The sequence below is a fragment of the Arachis hypogaea genome, chromosome 11 (genome assembly GCF_003086295.3).
Source record: "Arachis hypogaea cultivar Tifrunner chromosome 11, arahy.Tifrunner.gnm2.J5K5, whole genome shotgun sequence".
Classification (NCBI taxonomy): Eukaryota; Viridiplantae; Streptophyta; class Magnoliopsida; order Fabales; family Fabaceae; genus Arachis; species Arachis hypogaea.
The window spans coordinates 45,937,641-45,960,526 of NC_092046.1; the positions used below are offsets into that span (position 1 = coordinate 45,937,641).

Below are 22,886 nucleotides of genomic sequence, written 5' to 3' on the forward strand. Positions count from 1 at the left end.
TTATAAAGGCCTGGTATAGATTATGAATAAACATATTCTCCTACAGTAATGCAATAACATTGCATTAGTCAGTTTATTCTCATGGTATATGCATCTAATAGATGTGGTGACAGCTTATCTATATGGATAATTAATTCGTGATATCTATATGAAAATCCTTGAAAGACTAAAGATATCTAAACCATCTAATGAATAGGGGTTATACTCAATCTAATTGCAAAGATCTTTATATGGTATAAAGAAATCTGGACGAATGTAGTGTAATCGTCTTATTGAGTATCTGGCCAAGAACGGATTCAAGAATAATGATATCTGCCCATGTGTTTTTATAAAGAAATATGCATATGGATTCATTATAATTACTGTGTATGTTGATGATTTAAATATCATTGGAACCCCTGAAGAGATTCCAATAATTATAAAAACTCTAAAAGAAGAGTTTGAGATGAAAGATTTTAAAAAGACTAAATTTTGTCTCGACCTGTAGATCGGGCATATAAAAAATGGGATCTTTATTTATCAAACAACATACACAAAAAAGATCTTGAAGAGATTTTATATGGATAAGTAACATTCATTAAGTACCCCAATAATCATAAAGTTTTTGGATGAGAAAAATGATCAATTCCATCCTAAAAAAGAAAATAAAGATATCATTGGTCCTAAAGTACCATATCTCAATGCCATTGGAGCACTAATGTATCTTGCTAATAATACACGACGTGACATATCATTTGCTGTGAATTTACTAGCAAGGTATAGTTCCTCTCCAACCAGAAGACATTGGAATGAAATCAAACAAATCTTTCGATATTTTCATGGAACAATTGATATGAAACTAGTTTATTCCATATGAATCCAAATCACAATTAGTTGGTTATGCAAATGTAAGATACTTGTATGATCGACACAAAGGAAGATCTCAAACAAGATATCTACTTACATATGGTGATACATCTATATCATGGAGGTCCACAAAACAGATGATAGCAATAATCTCCTCTAATAATACTGAAATACTAGCGATACATGAAGCAAGTCGCAAGTGTTTTTGGCTCAAGAGTTTAATCCAACATATTTTATCATCATGTGGATTGATTGATCATAAAATAGCTCAAACTATTCTGTTTGAAGATAATACGACATGCATTGCTCAACATAAGGGTGGATACATCAAAAGTGATAGAACAAAGCATATTTCTTTCAAATTCTTCTTCACCCATGATCTTCAAAATCAAGGAACAATCGATAACCAACAGAGCTGCTCAAGTGATAATCTAGCAGATTTGTTTATAAAGTCACTTCCAAAATCCTCTTTTAAAAGATTGGTACATCAGTTTGGAATGTATTAATTATGAGATATTAAATAATGTGGATAAGAGGAGGATGTTGTACTCTTCTTTTTTTAGTCAGGTTTTTTTTTCTATTAGATTTTTGTTGACAAGGTTTTTAACAAGACAATCCTTATCACAAAGGATACTAAATTCTTTTTTTTTCACTAAAATTTTTTTTATTAGATTTTTTTTAGTAAAGTTTGATCGAGACATAATCATAATTAGACATCTAAAAATAAGTGTTGTGATAAAAATAGATATGTAGATAGTTATTTATTATGGACAACTCAAATTTTTAAAAATAAATTACATTAAAAAAGTTTAAAAGATGAATGTAATATGTGTATAAATAGAGGCATGGCCTCTGATATTACATGCACAGGAACAACAATAAACACTTCTCTCTTTTTTACATATATGCTGTTCTCTTTTTTTCTCTCTCTATATATATATATATATATATAAATATTAATATTAAAATTTTTTATTTATATTTTTTATTTTATATTTATTTTTTTTATTTATTTATTTTACCACTACTGTTACTATTATTACTATAAAAATAACAATAATGATAAAAATTTACGGAAAAAGAGAATGTGGTGCTAATAACTAAAAAGACTCGTAGTTGTTTTACTTAAAGTTATCTTTTTAAGAATGAGATGGTTTTTTTGGTGAACTACAATGACAGCCGTATCTTTTAATTAAATCAATTAAAATTTTAAATTTAAAATTACAAATAAAATTTTGGGTACGTATAATTACAAAGATGTACTTGGTGAGTGCGTATAATAATAATAAAAATTTTCAATGTAATTTATAATAACAATAATAATAATAAAAATAATAATTTTATAAAAACATTAATAAAAAACTAAAAAAAATATCAAAATATTTAAAATAATGAATAAATGAATTAATTTGCTTAAAATATATTTAAAAGAGAGTTCTAACACCTTTGAGAAAGAGAGATAGCGGTATAAAAAAATATTAATACTGATGCAAAAAAAGTAACTCTATAATTTCAAATTATTTTTTAATTTAATAAATCATAGCACATCTAAATTTTACAAGTAAAAAGTTTTGTAATTCAAAAGTTTTAAATTATTTTGATAAATTTTAAATTTTAATTTTTTATATTACTAAATTATAAAACTTTTAAAATTTATAATTTAAATAGAATATAAATTGATCCAATTTAATCTAAATAGTATAAATTATATCGATTCTTATTTTTTAAATTGATCCAAATTATACTATAGATAATTTTTATTTTAAGAGATTATATTTTTATACCTACAAATATTTATCTTTTGTTTGCAATGTAATACACATATATGACATATTCCGTGTACATGACTTAGAATTTAGAATTTATAATCACACAAAAAATTTAGCATATATCTTATTTGTATTCGAGATATTTTTTAAGAAATATGACATATTTGGTTTACAATACAATAAATATGTAATATGAGATAAAAAATAAATATTCACTAAATTACATATTAATTTATTTTTTCATAAAAAGAAATCCCATAATCAAATTATGTGGCCGCCTTTTTTTCTATATGGAAATTATTGTTGTGTTATTCTCGATTATAAAAAAATAATGTATTTTAATTTAGTATGGAAGTAATCACAAATCGGAGAATTTCATTTGTATATTTAAAACATTTTTTAATACTAAAAACACAAATGTAAAGATAGATTTTGTGTTTTAAAAATTTTAAAAAATTAAACTTCACAAATTGGAGGGTAGATTTTATATTACTTTATAAATTAGAGGATAAATTTTGTGTCAGTTCCACAAATTAAAAGGTAAATTTTACATTTTAAAAATTAAAATAAATTAAACTTTACAATTGAAGAATCAAATTTGTGATCTTCATATAAAAAACACACCAAATTTTACACATTATTAAAAAATCCTACTATAAATCTGATATCAAAATTAAAAACTAGAATTATTATATATAATAGTTTCTGGTATTTATAAACAAAACATTTAGGGATTATTTCCTTGCGACGGGAAAAACATTAAATTAAAAATTAATAAATAAAAGGGCTCAGAATTCGCTTCACTGTAGCTGCCCCTGTCTATAAAATGTTCGAGCAGCACCCTCAGTTACATTTCAAACCCTAAAGCACCACCTTCCTTCACTGCGACTGCGGGTGTTCCTCCGCCACCATGGGTATTCTCTCTCTCTCTCTCTCTCTCTCCGCTGTTGTGTTCTTAGGATTCAACGACCGTTTCGCATTGATCCCCTCGTGACGTTTTAGTCTATTCTCATTGTTAATATTGTCATGCATGATGTTTAGTTTTCATGGAAATTGTTTCCGTAGTGATGGACATTGGTATGTCATATAGCTTGAGATATTTCGGTTTCAGTTGATAACAGTCTGTTCCACTTGTTTTGTGCTTTCGATTTCCTTGACCGAAGTGTGCTTAGCATTTTACTTGTATCGTTTCTTCGTTTGTGTGAAGAGAAATTAATGGTTGTTATATGATTTGGTATTTATCTTGCGTTGTGTTGTGTTGGGTATGAATACTTGAATAGGTGCTTATAAGTATGTTTCGGAGCTCTGGCGCAAGAAGCAATCGGATGTAATGAGATTCTTGCAGAGGGTAAGGTGCTGGGAGTATCGTCAGCAGCCTTCCATTGTCCGTGTCACTAGGCCAACCCGCCCCGACAAGGCTCGTCGCTTGGGTTACAAGGCCAAACAGGTCAATTTCCGTTTATGTGATGGTTTTATTGCGTTATATTTTGGTATTGAACTATTTATGTTGTGTTTTTCTTTGGTAGAATTTATCTTGGAAGTGTGCCAACAATCAATTACCAAGTAATAAGAATGATAAATTCTTTCGTTGTGACATAGTTGTTTGGTACACTGTCTGGATTGTGATGTAATAAATCATGGTGATGTTTCTTTGATTGAGTGACCCTTTGTGTATTTTACCATGATTATGATGAGATGCTGGTTATGCGGTGTCCTGAAGCATATGCATTTCCCCCTTTTGGGTTTTTTCATGTGCAATGATTGGATGCTTCCTGAGACCAGCTATAGTGAAATAAACAGTCGGTCAATACCAGGCATTCTTTTTCCCTTAATACAGAATTTGCATTTGTCAAGATCCGACACATTTTTTGTTACTGCGATAATATATATTGTTTAGGAGATCTTGAAATAGCTTGTGGGTGAAGCGGGTGTTTTGATTCATATGCAATCTCTCTTGTAGAGTTGCATATATGCAACAATTAGACCCCTTGTGAAGCCAGCTATAGCAAACTAAGCAGCCAATCATCTGACCAAGCAAATTTCTTTATTACAAAATTTGCTTTTGTCAAGATCTGGCACAATGGCTATGCATTCAATACTATCTAATTTTGACTGTTTTGTAATATTCCAGGGATATGTGGTCTACCGTGTTCGTGTGCGAAGGGGTGGCCGCAAGAGACCTGTTCCCAAGGGTATTGTTTATGGCAAGCCCACGAACCAGGGTGTTACTCAACTGAAATTTCAGCGAAGCAAGAGGTCTGTTGCTGAGGAGAGGGCTGGACGGAAGCTAGGTGGCCTCAGGGTCCTCAATTCTTACTGGGTGAATGAGGTTTGTTAATTTCTCACATTTTTTAAGTGAAACATGATTACACACCAGTCTTGTTCATATAGTGCAATTGTTTCATGCTTACAGGACTCGACATACAAATACTTTGAGATCATTATGGTGGATGTTGCGCACACAGCTATTAGAAATGATCCAAGGATCAATTGGCTCTGCAATCCAGTCCATAAACACAGGGAACTTCGCGGCCTCACCTCTGCTGGGAAGTCTAACAGGGGTTTACGTGGCAAGGGACATCTTTACCACAAAAATCGTCCTTCCCGCAGGGCAACCTGGAAGAGAAACAATACCCTTTCCCTCCGCCGTTACCGTTGATTTCACTTGTTATTTTATGGTGCTTCATTACTTTTTGGAATGCATTATATGTTGATGGTGTTTTTATGACTTGGATATTGATGAGTTTTGAACCAGTAGGTCATCTTTCTCCGGAACCTCATTAGTAGTAAAGTAGTGGAGACCAATATTGTAAGGTTTGTTATATGCCAGAAATTTTTTCTTGTGTTGCTTTCGTAAGTTCTTTCTCATGGCAAATCTCGTGCTATGGTAATTTTGGGGTATATACTAGACTTGTAATTTTGAGTCATGGAGTTTAGATTCACGTGAGAACAAGAGATGAATGTAAACAATGAAATAAAGCGCCTTTTAAGGAATTCAGGAAAAAAGAATAATTTATCCAACTGCACTGAATGAAATTATTGCAGGTGAGCTTTCACTACTAGTAAGCCGAAGTTGATCATTTGCAAGTTTCATGATTTAGATTGATGTTAGAACTTAGAAATCTTAAAAAGTCAAATATCGTATGTAAATATGTAATTGAGAGGCCAAGTAACTCGGATTTTTGCGGATTTAAGAGCCATGTATAGACATTACTACATTAGAAGCCACAATATATCCCGGAAATTATCAAGCAATGAGAACTGAAAAAGTACCAAACTAATAACAAAAGGACTTTTTTTTTGTCTCTAGCGGCTGAGTTTTCCGCGGTTATTGATTTGGATGATCTTAATCAAGTATATTGCACAATCAATTATATTAACCTACAATTATATGAGTAAATAAAATCGAATAATATCTGTTGGCCAAAGAAGCCCACTATTTCTGAAATAATATATAGTCAATTATTAACATTTCAGTTTTCCTGAAAGTATATTGCATGAGGTACGAGCTAAATTTGGCGAAGTACTAAAACATGGCATCTGGGTGGAAGGAATGTAATATTCACAAAGTATTCAAGTACTTCTATTTACGTATTGATAGTAGACATATCAAATTTTAACCTTATCCATAACTTCCTCAATAGTAACAAATCTTCCATATTCTATGGAGAGCTGTGCTGCAACTCCCATTGCAACAGATATCAATCCATCTTGCAAATCTACAGCAGGACCCTTTTCACCTTTGGTCCTTATTGCAGTTAAGAAGTTAAGGTGTTCCACATAGCTGGACCCATGGTGCAACCCATCATATCTGTAGATGCATACAAAATACATGAATAAATGATTATATTCACAGATGATAGCTCATGATCATATACATCAGCAACAACTACAAAGTGATATCCCACTTGGATCAAACTACATTAAAGTGCTTTGTCTTAAATTATATCTTTGTTTAGCTCAATTATATTAAAAAATCTTAATTTCTTCCAAGACTTTGTTGGGTCTCCCTCTATGTATATAGCTATAGAACTATACTCCAACTGATCCATTTTAAATTCATTTAAGCAACTTAAATCTTATACTGATAATGATGAACTAGTTAACAGATAGAGAAGCCACCAACTTTATTCTGGGATCTTCAGCCTTTAAAGTCTGAACACCATCTCTCCCTGCTTGACGTGTACCAAAGCGCACGATACTTTCAGGAACATAAGCCTCTCCCTGTTAAAAATATTTTGAATTCAGATGCAAAGAATACTAATAACCATCTTGACATGAATAATGGATGAAACTTTCTTTTCTAGCCTTAAATGAACTATATCAGTGAAAGAGATCAAACTGCAGCATAATTGATTGGCTTCAAACAGTCAAATTTGTTGTTGTCTTAAACAGGTTACCATAAATTAAGTACATTAAGTGGTGAAAGGAAGAGTAATTTACCTTTCCAACATCACCAACAACAGATATTTCTTGCTCATTTTTACTTCCTTCAGCAAACATACAAAGATCAAGCATTCCTCTAGAACCATTATCAAATTCGACAATAACATAAGCATTGTCAATGATATCTGGCACCTGTCCAAAATAATTTTTTTCAAGTAATTACAATATAAAAGGACATTGCATGAAGCAAAAACCTGATGCTAATTGCAGTTTTTAAAACACAATCACATCATTCAGTTGGAAGTTAGAACTGTGACAATAAGAACTTAAGTTCTTAAATCTGAACCTGGTAAAACAAAATATATCTCAACATAGCAAAAAACCAGTCAGCAGTATTTTACCAACAAAGCAAAAACACCAGGGAACTTCAACTCTGTTTAATCAAGGCTTCATGTTAATCACATATTTAATCACTAATGTCTCTCTAACATACCTGCCATGGGTGCATAAGATTAGGATATTTCAATTTAGCATTCTCAGATTATTACATTCATTATTCAGAAAGACTTTTGCTCAGTCCTATAAAAAGGTTATCTATTATACATTTAGTTCACTATCATTTGAAAACTTTAATTTGTTCAATATATCATGGAACTTAAGTCAGCTTAGTGCAATTTCTATTTCTGCATTGAAGAATGATTTTAGATATTATAATAAGTCAGTAGTAGTAAATCATATAGGCCACTAATAATATTGTGATTAAAAGTTTGGTATCACTGTAACTAAAAATGCAGCATCAGATCTACCTTCCCATCATATATTTCATCCTTGTGATTAACATCAATAGCTCCAGAAGCCATCACACGGACAGGATTTGCACCAACAAACAGCCTCATCAAATCAAAGAAGTGGCAACACTTCTCTACTAGAGTTCCCCCAGAGTTAATATTGAACCGATTCCAATTGTTCACCTATGACCAGTATCAGCATTTCAGCTTACTAGCTATGAAAACCAAAACATGTAGTCTTAGTTCTGAAAGACTAACCTTCACCAAGAAAGGGAAACGGTGCTCACGAATTGCTACCATTCTGACCTGTCCAAGGCTTCCTTCCTTAACTATTTCTATCAATTTTGCAACAGGTGGCATGTATCTATATTCCAATCCAACTTGTACCAATATATCTGGTCTCTTTCTAGCAGCTTCAACAACCTAATCCAAAGACATAGGAAAACAGATTAGTGCATTTCCAAATAATCAAAGGAAATATAAACAGCATTATTTAACATCTGCAACTAACGCTTCAAATCATCATCAAAAGATGCATCGTACCACATTCAGAAATGATATACCCTCCTAAACTCCATCCTAATTTCTAAACAAGATAAAAAGTTAAATGTACTTAGTCTCTTGAAAACATAAAATACACTCACTATCTTCATTTTGAAACCAGGGTGACAATTTAGGAGTATGTATCATCATTTATCCAAATATTCTGCGTGTTGAATTAAGAGAGATGAGAATGCTAACTGTATTACACCTGTAACTGTAACCATGGCATCTACTCATTTGCCAAAGGAAAAATGTTTACGACATTTATGTAGCATGTTTCATTGGTTTACATACTACTACAATTTATACCAAAACTCTACTACCGATAATACTAACTTCAATGGTAAAAGTATAGTTGATATCTCCGATCTTGATTGAGAGACCAACCAAGAAGATAACAGTCTACAAAATCTTTTTTTACTAGTCTGTCCTTAATGTAAAAGTACATCAAAAGAGTAAAGCTTCATTCTGGTCTTCGAGATTCTTGCAATTGTTTGAATTGGTCATCAAGATTTTAAAAATATCAATTTGATCCCTAAAGTTACACTTTGTGATTCACTTTGATCTTTCTGTCAATGAGCATTACTAAATGTGAGAGGCGTCACTTTGTACCTTCTGTATCACAAAGTGACACATAATACCGTTAGTGAAGTACTTCAATGCAAAGACCAAATTGAATAGAGGAGTGTAACTTCAAGGACTAAATTGCTATTTCAATATCTCGAGGACCAATTTGAATCTTCGGGTCTAGGACCAGATTGAACCTTTACTCATAATCATAACCCAGTTGACCTGTTAGCAGAGACAAATCCATAGAATGAAGATCAAACCTCTTTGCAGTGAGAGACAGTGGTGCACAGTGGCTTTTCTACAAGTACATGATGGGGTTTAGGATAATTGATTATGTCCATTAGAATTCTGTAATGGGTCATGTTAGGTGTGGATACCACCAATACATCACACAGTTCACTTTCCAACAACTCCTTGTGACCTGAGAAAACCTTCACAGCTTTCAATGTCATTCACCTTATAAACAGCAAAATATGATTCATGAAGAGTTGATTTTTCCAGATAATTGCAGCAAGAAATTTTCAAACGGAACTTCATACAATAAATTTCACCATTCGAAGTAAAGATATTATTATTAATATTATCACCAGTGTCCAAGTTTATCAAAAAGAATTCCTCAGCTGGTAAGATTTTTATGCTTTGGGACCTAAACTTGTAAACCCTAAAAATGATGAATAATTCAAAAGAATGATTGATGATACCTTGAGAGGCCAACTAAAGGAATGTGCTAATTCAAGGGAGAGTTGCTGCGACGGAACATGAGGATCAGCAACCGCCACAACCGCCACGCCTTCGTCGCGAAGATGGTGTAAGTTCATCAGATGCTCCCTTCCCATCATTCCCACACCTATGATCCCATACTTCACTATAGCAGCCATGGATTCTGAATTTCTGAAACCACTAACTGTTCGGAAAACTAAAAACTCCACACCTAAGTTGTTGTTTATGGAGTGAGTAATCTGACAGTCATAAATAATCTGACAGTCATAAAGGAGACATGGAAATTGAATTCCATTTATTGGTTGTTCGGTATCCGACAATATTACAAGTCAGCATTAACCAACTGTTTGACATCTTTCACTTCTCAGCAGGGTTTACATGGCTCGGTCCCGTATGAAGACTTATTCGAAGCATTTTTTTACATGTTGGTTCGGATTTGAAGTGGCCTGAATTTAATTCGATAAAAAAAAAAAAAAAAACAATATTTTGAAGAATACTTCAACTGAATTCGGGCCATATTTCGGATCATTCGATTTGGTGAGAATACATATTCTAAAATTATTGTTTTGTGTTTAAGAATTAAGTATAAAATTTTAGACTAATATATAATATTGTGTTATTTGTACGTGATTTACATATTTGATATTATTAATATTAATTCATGATTATGCTTTAATTTTAAAATTTGGTTAGTATTTATTATATTTTTTTAAGTAAATTTTGTCATATAAAATAATTGTTGGAGATTTTGAGCTTCTCTTGTACTAGCATTCAAGAAGATAATACTTTTTGTCTTGAACTTATGTTTTCTAACTAATATTGTTTAATATTAATTATAAATTAATCTATTTATTTTTAATAAAAATAATTGTGAAACTAGGAAAGAAATACTAATGCGAAGTTTCGCAACACCACAATTCAGCAAGTACATCGTATCGTATTAAGTAATATCACGGGAGTAGGTTATCGTTCCCACGAGGATTAACAGACTGAACACGCAAGAGTTAATCGATTATTCTAATTACACAATAGCAAATTAGAGTTTTAGAAATATCCAGTAACACAACAGAGAGTAAACTGAAGGCAAATTGTAAACAGTTAAGGAAGTAGTATGAATAAAGAAACATTAAGATTTCAGAGATGCTTAAAACTTCAGGAAGAATGCTTTTCACTATCTACTTTGATTATGCAAAGATGTATCTTACGACGAACCCTAATTAATCAAATCTCAATTTCTTGGTAATCCGATTTCTCTTAACTTAACAAACCGTCAATTCCTTGATCAATTAATTATGATAAGAGGTGAAGCACATATATTGATTCAAAAACCACACAGTTCTCAATACTTAAACCTAGTTGATTTAATGTCACCTATCAAGTCAAGTTCAAAACTTAAAGAATTGAGCGAAGAGTTTTCAAGTTTAATTCTAACAAACAACTTTTTCAAGATGAATATAGAATTCAATTCAGATTTAAACTATTTCCTAATAGATTCAAACCCTTGTGATGAAGAACAAAAATTTAATTCTTAAGAAAATATCAATACGTTAATCAAAAGTAGAAAAGTAATAACATTAGCCCATAATAATAAACAAAACTTTTAACATTAACAAAGGAGATTAGTTGTTCATAGTGCAAAAACAAAAGCTCTGAATTGTGAAAACGGCCGGAAGAAGAAAGCCATGTGAGTGTCTCTCCTTTTTAAAATAATAACCCTAATTTAAGATTCAAAACAAATCAAAATTAAAAAATAATCAAATCTAAACTAATTAATATTTTTCAAATAGTTTTTCATTCTAAGTTAAGCTGTAGATAATTATTCATAAGTGTCAATCAATACTTCAAATCATGGGCCTTGTGCTCAAGTTTTAATCATCAACTCAAGTGCTTTAAAGAATTGGAGATTAAGAGAGATTTAGCAAGGAGTCACAAGCTCTGGGAGTGGCCCATGATGGTGCGTGAGGCGCATGAATCCTTAAGTGAAGCGCAAGCCCAACAAAGAGGAATTGGTGGCCTCTGTTTGGTAGTGTGAAGCGCACCAACACATGTGTGAAGCGCAAGCTTGGAGGACAGCCCCTGGAGGTGAGATTGGGGCCTGCGCGAGGCGCATAGAGGAGTACGTAAAGCGCATGGGATGATGGTGGCCCTAGGAGAGTACTTGGATGTTGCGTGAGGCGCATGTAGGGCTGGCCATGGAGGATACTTGGAGGCTTTCTGATGAACAAAACTCCTCTGCTTAGCTCCTTCTATCCATGTCTTGCTTGTTCTTCTTTTTTTTTATTTGTGCTTGATTTCTTTCAAAATCTCCTCTAACAAAAGAAATTTACACACCCAAGGTAATATGCACTAAACTATGAATTGATTACTTAAAATAACAAGAATCATTAGTTTATGGATTGAAATTAAGAAGAAAAAACTACTAAAGATGCAGATGCATCAGATATAAAGATGCATGAAATTATGATTAAAGGCCTGGTTTTTACACGGTTTTTACCGATTTTTACCCGGTATAATTGTGGCCCAAATGTGTATAAATTTCATCGGGTCTAGAATCGGGTTAGAATCTAAAAAATAGACCTGGTATATATCTAAGGCCGAATTTGAGTTAGGACAAACGCGATTTCACCTGACCCATGTGCACTCCTACTTCTTAGCTTCTAGCGTGAAACTAAAATATCATCTTTTACTTTGTATTGGAAAAAATTTATACACTAACATTAAAAATCGAATGTGATTTGCACCGCTATTGATTCACTGGTCTTGGAATTTAATTAATTTAATACTAATTCAATCAAAATAATCAAATTATAATAAAATAGTTTATACAATCATAAATAAATACATAAAAATACAAATATTTATATTAAAGAGTAAAGTATCATTTTTGTCCCTAACGTTTGGGGTAAGTCTTATTTGTGTCCCTAACGTTTAAACCGTCCTATTTGTATCCTTAACGTTTATAAAAGTGATTCAATGTTATCCTACTATCAATTATACTAACAAATCAGATTATATTTTTCAATTATTCTCACTTGGATGTATTCATTCTGAATTAGGTCTCACTTGGATGTGTTCGATTTTAATATTATACCCACTATTTGCATTTAGATTCAATTATGTCCCTAGAAAAATGAATTATGTAAATGTTGTAGGAATTAGTTTCTGTTAGAGAATCAATATAATCAATTTAGATCAATTAGCATCGTCTATATTTATATAGCATATCTGTACATTAATTGTAGGATTCTATGTCTTTATTACTTTGATTCATTTAGCACCTATAAATACCCCTTGTATATTGTACCTCAATACACAACTGAATAATACACTTTTCATATTGTTCTCTCAGTCTCTTGTTCCTAACATGGTATCAGAGCTTATGTCTTTTTTTTTTTCAATGAATATTAGTTCATAGCCCCATTATTTTTCCTTTTCGGCAGTGTTCTTTGGCCTTCTTTTTCGTTCTCTTTTCGACGCTTTGGTTCGTCACCCCCATAACCATCTTGTTCGTGTTGTCTCCGTGATTCCAAAGCAACCAGAACTGCCGCCATCCGCCGCTAGACGCGCCTCCACGCACCGCCGAAAGACGCTGTCACGACCAGGTTGCTCTTCCTTCCAGCTTCCACCCGTGCCTCTTTGCTCGCCTTTTTCGACCTGTTTCTGACGCTTTGGTTCATCACCTCCTGCACCGTTGTGATCCTCTCGTCGTCAGCTTTCCAACGCTGCCGAGATTGCCGCCAGATGCCCCCGGACGCGCCTCCACGCGCCGTTGGAAGCTCGCTGTCCACCTCCATTGATCCTCCCCCGAGATGCTTCAGTAGCCGTTGGATCTTGCTGTTGATCCCACGATCCTGAAGCCGCCACGTGTCACGCCACCAGCCTTCCCTGCGACCCGCGCACCCTCTCCTGACCCGACCCGGCCCGCGCGTTGACCCGAACGCCACCTCGACGCCAGCTCGTCCTTCTCATCCTCTCACGGGCTGCCACGTGTCTCCGTTGCCCTGACGTGGCGCTGACGTCACTGCTGACGTGGCGGTGACGTGGCTGACAAGCGGGACCCTCCCTAAGATTTTTTGGTGAGCTCTTTCCGATTCCGCGCTCCGTTTTCTCATTTTCTGCTTCAAAATTGCAGTTTTCTCTCCTCTCTTTGATTTGTGTGACTACTGTTATGGAAAAGTCAGATGTTTTTGTTGCCACAGACAGAAAGGATACATTCTGTTGAAACTGCAACCGTTTTGGGCACCTTTTCTCCGTTTGCCCCTTTGTTGAATGTCGGACATGCCACCAGAAAGGGCATATTAGCTACCATTGTTCATAGTTGCTCTGCCGTTATTGCAAGCTCTCGGGACATTTGATTACTACCTGTCCTACTCGTCCACCACGTCCTGCGCCTGCTTCTACTGTTGCTGCTACTACTGAACCTACCCCCTCTGCACCTTTCAACCCGTCTCCTGTCTCTCTATCTGATATTGCATCTCTTCTACGGCGTCTTCTCTCTGTTTCTGGTAATACTCCTGCTGCTTTATCAACCCCTCCAGGTGATTCTAAATGGTACTTTGACTCGGGTTGCTTTAATCACATATCTCCGTTGCGTAATATTTTCTCGTTCATGTCTACAACTACAAATGGACCTTCTGTCAATACTGCAAATGGCTCCCTCTTGCACGCAACACACAAGGGTTCTATATCCCAATCATCTCTTAATCTTCCAGATACTTACTACATTCCCAAATTACACTTCAATCTTATTTCTGTTGGTCAACTTGTTGATTTGGGTTTTGACGTCACCTTTTCTATTTCTGGTTGTCGTGTACAGGATCCTCGGACGGGACAAATCATCGGGACTGGACGTAAGGTCGGAAGGTTGTTTGAACTCGAAAGTCTTCATATTCCTCCTGTACCAAATCTCTGTGCTGCTTCTTCTCCCTCTACCCTTCACTTATGGCATCAACGTCTTGCCCACACCTCCTTAGGAAAACTGCGTCCTCTTGTGTCTCAAGGTGTTTTAGGTCAGGTTCCAAATGAATCTTTTGATTGCATTTCTTGCCAAACTGCCAAACAACCTGCTTTATCTTTTCACAATAATTCATCTCTTGCTTGCTCTCCTTTTGATATCATTCACTCTGATGTTTGGGGCCCCGCTCCCACTGCCTCTATGGGCGGAGCTCGATACTTTGTCGTTTTCATTGATGATTATTCCCATTTTACTTGGGTTTATTTGATGACTAATCGCCATGAGTTACCTCAGATCTATATCAACTTTGCTACTATGATTAAAACTCAGTTTTCCAAGGTCATTAAGGTTTTCCGACGTGATAATGCTATGGAATACCGTGATTCCAAACTCTTAGCCTTTCTTGCAGAACAGGGTACTCTGTCTGAGTTTTCTTGTCCTGGTACGTCTCAACAAAATGGTAGAGCTGAACGCAAACACCGTCACATTCTTGACTCCGTCCGTGCAATGCTCCTTTCTTCTTCTTCGTGTCCTGAGCGTACTTGGGGTGAAGCTGTTCTTACTGCTGTTCATGTTATCAATAGACTCCCTTCCTCTGTTCTTAGTAATGTTACTCCCTTTGAGCGTCTTTATCATACCCCCCAGATTATAGTTCTCTTCGAGTTTTTGGTTGTGTATGTTTTGTTCTTCTTCAGCCTCATGAACATAGTAAACTTGAACCTCGGGCTCGTATGTGTTGTTTTCTTGGTTATGGCACTGAACACAAGGGTTATCGTTGTTGGGATCCTCTCTCTAAACGTATTCGTATATCTCGTCATGTTGTCTTCTGGGAGTACCACATGTTTTCTCGGTTCTCATCCTTTGAGTCGATTCCTACTACTCAGTCACCTTTGTTCACTAACCCCAATGTTGATCTTTTTCCTAGTGATGATTCTACAGGTTCTATCTCGAGTGACCCTCCACAGCCTCCTGTTCCTCCGCCTTCTCCATCTCCCGATGATTCCAGACCGGATGATGATCCTGCTTCTACCGTCATGCCTCCTCCTCCCGCTCGTTCTTCTAGGGTAAGGAATCCACCTCCTCATCTTCTTGATTACCATTGCTTTTCTACTATTCTTCATCAACATGAACCTAAGACATTCAGAGAAGCCTCCTCAAACCCAAATTGGCAACAAGCAATGCAAGAAGAATTACAGGCACTTGAAAAGGCACACACCTGGGATTTGGTTGATCCTCCTTCTGATCAGGAAGTTGTGGGCAGTAGATGGATCTACAAGATCAAGACTCGCTCTAATGGCTCTATTGACCGTTATAAGGCCCGGTTGGTTGCTCAAGGTTGTACGCAAGAGTATGGTATTGATTATGAAGAGACTTTTGCCCCTGTCGCTCGTCTTACGTCTGTTAGAGCTCTTCTTGCCATCGCCGCGGTTAAAAAATGGTCTCTCAGTCAGATGGATGTGAAGAATGCATTTCTTAATGGGGATTTGAAAAAGACTGTCTATATGAAACCACCTCCGGGATATCCTTGTCCTTCTAATAAGGTTTGTCTCCTTCGCAAGGCACTTTATGGACTTAAGCAAGCTCCTCGTGAATGGTTTGACAAGTTCAGCACTACCATATGCAGTCTTGGTTTTACTTCTAGCCCTCATGAGAATGCGCTCTTCATTTGTAAAAGCGAACGTGGAGTTGTTCTTCTACTTCTGTATGTTGATGACATGATAATTACTGGGGATGATGTTGATGGTATCTCTAATCTCAAGGCCTCACTTCACCGTACCTTTGAGATGAAAGATCTTGGTTCTCTCAGCTATTTTCTTGGTCTCGAGGTCATCTCCACCGATGATGGCATCTATCTCTCTCAGGCTAAGTATGCTTCAGATCTTCTTGCTCGCGCTGGGATTACAGATAGTCGCACTGAGTCTACTCCTCTTGAGCCTAATGTTCGATTTATCCCTATGGATGGAACTGTTTTGGATAATCCGACTCTTTATCGCCAGTTAGTTGGAGGTCTCGTCTACTTGACTGTCACCCGACTAGACATTGCCTATCCGGTTCATGTCCTCAGCCAGTTCTTGTCAGCTCCTCGTACTACTCACTATGCGGCAGTTCTTCGCATTCTTCGGTATGTCAAAGGCACTCTATTTCATGGCCTTTATTTTTCTGCCCATTCCTCTTTGACCCTTCAGGCATACTCTGATGCTGATTGGGCTGGTGATCCCACTGATCGTCGTTCTACTACTGGTTACTGTTTGTTTCTTGGCGACACTCTCATCTCTTGGCGTGCTAAGAAGCAAACATTCATTGCTCGCTCAAGCACAGAAGCTGAGTACCGTGCCCTCGCTGACACCACTGCTGAGGTTATCTCGGTTTGCTGGTTTCTCAAAGATCTGGGTGCTCCTCAGTCGTCTCCTACTGATGTTTTTTGTGATAACTGCAGTGCTATTCAGATTGCCCATAATGATGTGTCTCATGAACGCACCAAACATATTGAGATTGATTGTTACTTTGTTCGACAACGTATCCTTATTGATGCTGTTCGTCTCATTGCCGTTGGGACACTGGATCAGACTGCTGATATCTTCACGAAAGCTCATCACCCGACTCGCTTTCGGACTCTGTTATCCAAACTCAAGTTGGTATCCTTAGCTCCCACTTGAGTTTGAGGGGGGATGTTAGAGAATCAATATAATCAATTTAGATCAATTAGCATCGTTTATATTTATATAGCATATCTGTACATTAATTGTAGGATTCTATGTCTTTATTACTTTGATTCATTTAGCACCTATAAATACCCCTTGTATATTGTACCTCAATACACAACTGAATAATACACTTTTCATATTGTTCTCTCAGTCTCTTGTTCCTAACAGTTTCAACATTTGATGAATTATTTTTCGGAGTAGATCATCGATTCTATCCCAAACATTTGTATTCTAACATCAAGAAGAGATTTTTAAATCTCAAACTAAAGCGTTCATGATGTGTAATTGATGGCAGGATAACATTGAATCACTTTTATAAACGTTAAGGATACAAATAGGACGATTTAAACGTTAGGGACACAAATAGGATTTACCCTAAACGTTGGGGACAAAAATAATACTTTACTCTATATTAAATTATATTTTATTATATTAAAATTAATATTAATATGTTAAATTATAATCTTTCGACTAAAATTTTTATATTAGTAGTGTACTATATAATCATTTGATTAAAATCTTTTGGTGATTTGTATTTTTTGAATTTGCAGTAGATTTATTAAGAATTTAAAAATTTTAATCATTTTAAAATTATTTTGACCTTTTGAACACAATATATTTTTAACATATTTTTTAAAATTATATGTATTATAATTTATCTATTTAGTATTTTAAATATAGTTATGACTTATGATTAAAAAAATAAATTAAATAAATGTTACCCCAAACGGAAAAAAATCTCAATAAAAAAGAGAAAAATATTTGTTGAACCTAAAAAATGACTAATTTATATTTCTATTAGTCTATTATAAGAGTAAAATATAAATTCAAATGTATCACTTCTTACTCTCTTGTATTATACTAACAACACAATACCATAAAAGATGACTAAATTTCTAAAGTAATCTCTTAAATTTATGATTTTTATTATTTTATCTTTTCAAATTCAAAATTTACAATACTGATTTCTCATATTTAATTTTGGATATTATATTACTCTTTGAACCTTTTCTAGTACCAAATCAGTAAAGGAAGAGTCACCAAATAAAAAAAAAAAAGTATTGAGTTGACTTTAACTTACCACACTAGATACGAGACTAAACAACATCATTTTGTTTTAACAGTTAAACAAAACAAAATCAAGAAAACGAAGAAGAATTTATATGATATACAAGCTATTTTATCTTTTTTTTTTTAACTTTTCTCTTTTTGTTCTTCACTTCCTAACGATCTTTTTGCTTTTTTGGTGTATACACCATTTTTATTTTGGAAAAATGTAAAATACTGTTCAGATTTTAGTTCCGATTGATTTACCAATTCTCGAATTGTTTTACAGTTCACTACTAGTTTAAGAATTGGATGATTTTGTCTAAGGTTTGAACTGGATTGGCTATCGATTTCTAGTCGAATAGTTTGACTAAACGATTCAATTCAATTTCCAAAACCATTATTAAGATATTTAATTTTTTAAAGGCAATTGCGCTCTCTGCTTGATGCCTTTATCCGAATTCATTAAAATTCACCCAAATTAATATTAAAAGAATATCTAAATTACACAAATGACTTTTAGAACTCGTTTGAGAGGTAGCAAAAGGTTTTTTTTTTTTTTTTTTTTGTACTTTTGAATTATGAAAAATCATGTATTTGATATCATTTTTGAGAAATACTTTTAATTTTTCAAAAAGTTAATTCAAAGTATTTGAAAAAATAGAAAAATATGACTTTTTTTCTTCTCAAAAGTTATTTTATCACTTTCATTAAAAAATTTTGACTTTAAAATAAAAGAGACATTTCATCTATTAAAAGTATTGTCTCTCTACCACTATTTTCACACAATGTTCCATCTGTACCAACGGTTTTTTTTTATCATTTTATCACTCTATTTGTATTATTAAATTTATATTTAACATTGTGTAGTATAGAATCTCAGTTTCATTTTTATTTTTTTCACGTGATTTTGATAATTGTTACAGCAAATTCTTGACCCGATAAAGGCAGAGAGAATTCTAGGGAAAAACCGAAAGCGCTAGAAAAATGGAACTAATAAGGGAACAAATAAAGAATCAATTGCATAATCGATTGTAATCTTAGTAATTACTAATTAGATTATGTAAAATCGACATTCAATATTGGAAGGTCTTCGTTATCATGTTTATTTTAAGCGATAAGTACTATTTTGGTCCCTAAAATTTATGGTCAAAATCAAATTCGTCCCCAACGTTATTTTGGATTTAAAATTGTCCCCAACGTTTCATTTAGTATTAAAATTGTCATTTTTAATAAAATTTTTTTTAGATGACAAAAATGCCCCTTTTTCACCAGTTCCAACAAAATTCAAAACTACAAATTCTTCTACAAATTGAGGGGGAGGGCATCGACAACCTCTCTCTCTGGGACGATTTTAATACCAAATAAAACGTTGAGAACGATTTAAGGACCAAAACAGTACTTCTCCCTTATTTTAATATCTCCATTCTCTTGTGTAAACAAATTGTATTTTTTCAGTCATTTATCCAAATGCTACAACTTTGAAACAAGTACTTATAACTAAAAATCTAAACACAAAATAACTTATTTATAAATTGTTATTAATAAAAGTCTTTATATTTTAAGAGCTTATTTAAGTTTTTACCCAAACTGAACCCTAGTCAAATACTAATAAAAAAAGATAAACAATTAATCATGTCTTATAGATAAATTATACAAGATCTAACAAATAATTCTGATTGGATGATTGTGCAAAAATTAACAATTAATCGTCTTATAGATAAATTATACAAGATCTAACGCATAATTCTGATTGGATGATTGTGCAAAAATTATTATTAATGAATCAAAATTAAACTAAAACATAATAACCTGTAATGATAATGTTTTAATTCTAATAATGTTTAAACCATTTAAAATGTGATTAAATCAAACATAATAAAATGTAATAATAATGTTTTAATGCATTCACCCTTACAATTGTTATCAAGAAACATATGATAAAGGGATAATCATGCCGTAATCAGTTCTATTCATCATTACAAATGTCCTCAAATTGTTATGTGCATGCGATGTTTTCAGCAACATTGGACAGACAATCTTTACTTTTAACCATAACTTTTACGAACTATAAATGACAACAAATGAAATTGTTGTAAATATTCTTAGAACATGCGCTAAGCATGCAAATATTCCTCCTTACCTGCCTCCAAAATCTTATTGCACATTAATGGAGTATTTAGATTTTAGATAGATCACGAGTTGATGTGCACGTGCTCCGTCCATTTATACAGCGACATTTCAAATAAAAATGTAGATTTTATCACAATATAATACTCATATGTCAGTTTATAAAATAAATGAAGTAAAATCCACCTAAATACTTCATGAAAATGCAATAATTTACCAGCCAATGCTCTACAGCCAAGAGATAGCTTTCATATTTCATTAGCTCTTCAACAACTCCTTGATGTGTATCCACATTGAAACTCATTGCAAGCAGTCCAGTTTACCAAGGAAACGATTTTTGCCCAGTTTACATGTTTTAATGCATAACATTGGTAAAACATGCTCCTAGAAATGAATTATCAGAACTTATTTATACATTGCAAAGACACTATACCATTAACTAAGACAAGTTTCCAGCTTTATTAGAGCAGAGATGTTATGTTACTAACATTTCCCATTCTCACGGTTACACAGAATAACCATTCACCCAGCTACCCTCATGAACCATGGTTCTGAACTTCTGATAACCTAAGGGTGTACTTGTGAATTGGGAATCTGGAGAGAAAGAGGGAGGGAAAAAAAGGGAATCTTAACAGTAAACAGACTTGGCTTTACTTATCAAGAAGCCATTCCCTTCCCTTCTTTTCCTCCAAGATCCCAAGGATTGGATAAAAAAGTTCCCATTTCCTAAATTTAAAAGATAACTTCCAGAGGCAAGTTCCATTGCCTAATAATGATAAATCCACAATCCTTCACGTGAAAGAACCTCAAATGATCAACTATCAAACCAGCAAGAGCTTGTGTCTTTATTCTTACTATTTTGTGAAAAGAAAATACAGAAATCATGTCCAAAAAAACCTATGCCAACCATGGTACACAAAATGTAAAAATATGAATTTAAACAGTGCCGAACTGCCGATAGATGAGTTCATAGTACGCGGAAAACAACCACTTGAGATATGGTAAGTTGGTAACTAAATGCATTTACTGATTTACATTTGAAGCAATAGTAGTGATGGTTAAATTTGCTAAAAATCTTCTAATCTAATAGTAAATAATCAATCACCTCCTCCAAGCATATCCAACAAATACAAATCCACTAAGCTAGATCAAAGAGCTCTCATATCATTATCATCACAACCATCATCATCATCAATGTCACCAATATCATACCTCTCTATATCAAAACCTTGCTCCTGAAACAGCAACAACGCACGGCACATCAAGATCTCATTATCTCTCAATATCCCTATATTTCAATCTACTACCCTACCATTTGATTAAGCATTCACACAAAACAAAAAATAAAATAATAAGAAATAAGAAAATAAAAATACAAAGAAAGTAAAAGAAATTCATCGTCTACTTGATCTTCTGAGTAGCCACCGGCATTTTAAGCAATTTAGTTACGCGATTTATGAATGTAACGAATCATTTCCAGATCCAAGTAAGCAAATAGAAATTTCGGTACAAAAAATTGAAAACTAAAAGAAGAAAAAAGAAAAAAAAAAAAAGAAAAAGAAAAGCACACCTACGTCTGTTTGGAATATGAAGAAGAGGAAGGTACGCGCTTGTTTCGGAACATCATGTAACCCACCGGAAGCACAACTCCGATCATCATCACGGCGGCTCCGATCAGGTACCTCAGTGGGCTTGGCGGCTCCACCTCCACCAACGTCCTTACCTGCACCATTATCGCAAATCACAACCCACAATCGACAATGACCACAACGTTCCGATCCCAAATAAATGAATAAGAAAGACGAAGACTGAGAAGTGAGAACAGTAAACCCTAAAGGAAAACGACATCGTTCAACTCGATCTGGTTCCCAATTAGATCGACTTACAGGCATATCGAGAAATCTGTGGAAGAGAACAAGTTCCTACTGCTCAGTGTCGTTTCCAAAAGGAAGCTTCTTCTCCTCCTTTTTTTTTTTTCTCATTTAACTGAAATCACTTGGATGAAATCAATTCTCACTTATTTTTTATTGTTTATGGCCCCTTATTTTTGTGTAAATTTCATTTTAGCCGCTTATTATTATTTTTCTTGTACACTTATTTTATTTTATTTAAATTGCCGGTGGATCTCTTTCTTTTTGGTGGGTCCATTATGTTGGATTCGGCCTTATTCACTCTAGCGCAGTTTTGAGGGGGTAATTTACCTGATCCCAAAAGAAAAAAAAACAAAAAATTTACTATTTTTTGTTATGAACTAGTGTATGAATTCGTGCTTAGTACAAAAAAAATTTATATGTTTGGATATTTCAAAAAAAAAATATAAAATAATTATTATGTTAAGAAATTTATAAAATTATTATCAAAATTAAAGTTTAACTTAAAAATAATGAGTAATAATTATTTTATATTTTTAAGTAAAATAATTTAAAAT

At 33.8% G+C, this 22,886-nt stretch overlaps 3 protein-coding genes across 6 annotated transcripts; 1 reads left to right on the forward strand and 2 right to left on the reverse strand.

Annotated features, from left to right (window-relative positions):
• Window positions 1-3,335: 3,335 nt before the first annotated feature.
• Window positions 3,336-5,472, forward strand: LOC112720792 (large ribosomal subunit protein eL15z). Its single transcript, XM_029290199.2, has 4 exons — window positions 3,336-3,529; window positions 3,896-4,062; window positions 4,747-4,944; window positions 5,029-5,472. Exons 1-4 carry the CDS (start codon window positions 3,526-3,528, stop codon window positions 5,272-5,274), a joined length of 615 nt encoding a protein of 204 aa, XP_029146032.1. The 5' UTR covers window positions 3,336-3,525; the 3' UTR covers window positions 5,275-5,472.
• A 558-nt stretch (window positions 5,473-6,030) lies between these two features.
• Window positions 6,031-10,084, reverse strand: LOC112720791 (uncharacterized). The gene is made up of 7 exons (XM_025771879.3): window positions 9,604-10,084; window positions 9,163-9,333; window positions 8,048-8,212; window positions 7,808-7,972; window positions 7,059-7,193; window positions 6,742-6,839; window positions 6,031-6,426 (listed from the first exon to the last, which is right to left on the reverse strand). Exons 1-7 carry the CDS (start codon window positions 9,778-9,780, stop codon window positions 6,225-6,227), a joined length of 1,113 nt encoding a protein of 370 aa, XP_025627664.1. The 5' UTR covers window positions 9,781-10,084; the 3' UTR covers window positions 6,031-6,224.
• Window positions 10,085-21,269: 11,185 nt separating this feature from the next.
• Window positions 21,270-22,537, reverse strand: LOC112720794 (uncharacterized). 4 transcript variants are annotated; one of them, XM_025771882.3, is made up of 3 exons: window positions 22,345-22,537; window positions 22,033-22,181; window positions 21,270-21,693 (listed from the first exon to the last, which is right to left on the reverse strand). In XM_025771882.3, exons 1-3 carry the CDS (start codon window positions 22,348-22,350, stop codon window positions 21,675-21,677), a joined length of 174 nt encoding a protein of 57 aa, XP_025627667.1. In that variant the 5' UTR covers window positions 22,351-22,537; the 3' UTR covers window positions 21,270-21,674. The 4 variants fall into 4 exon arrangements, with proteins under 4 accessions (XP_025627667.1, XP_025627668.1, XP_072062906.1 ...); XM_025771883.3 differs by having other exon boundaries at window positions 22,029-22,181; window positions 22,345-22,491; XM_072206805.1 differs by having other exon boundaries at window positions 22,289-22,421.
• Window positions 22,538-22,886: the final 349 nt, after the last annotated feature.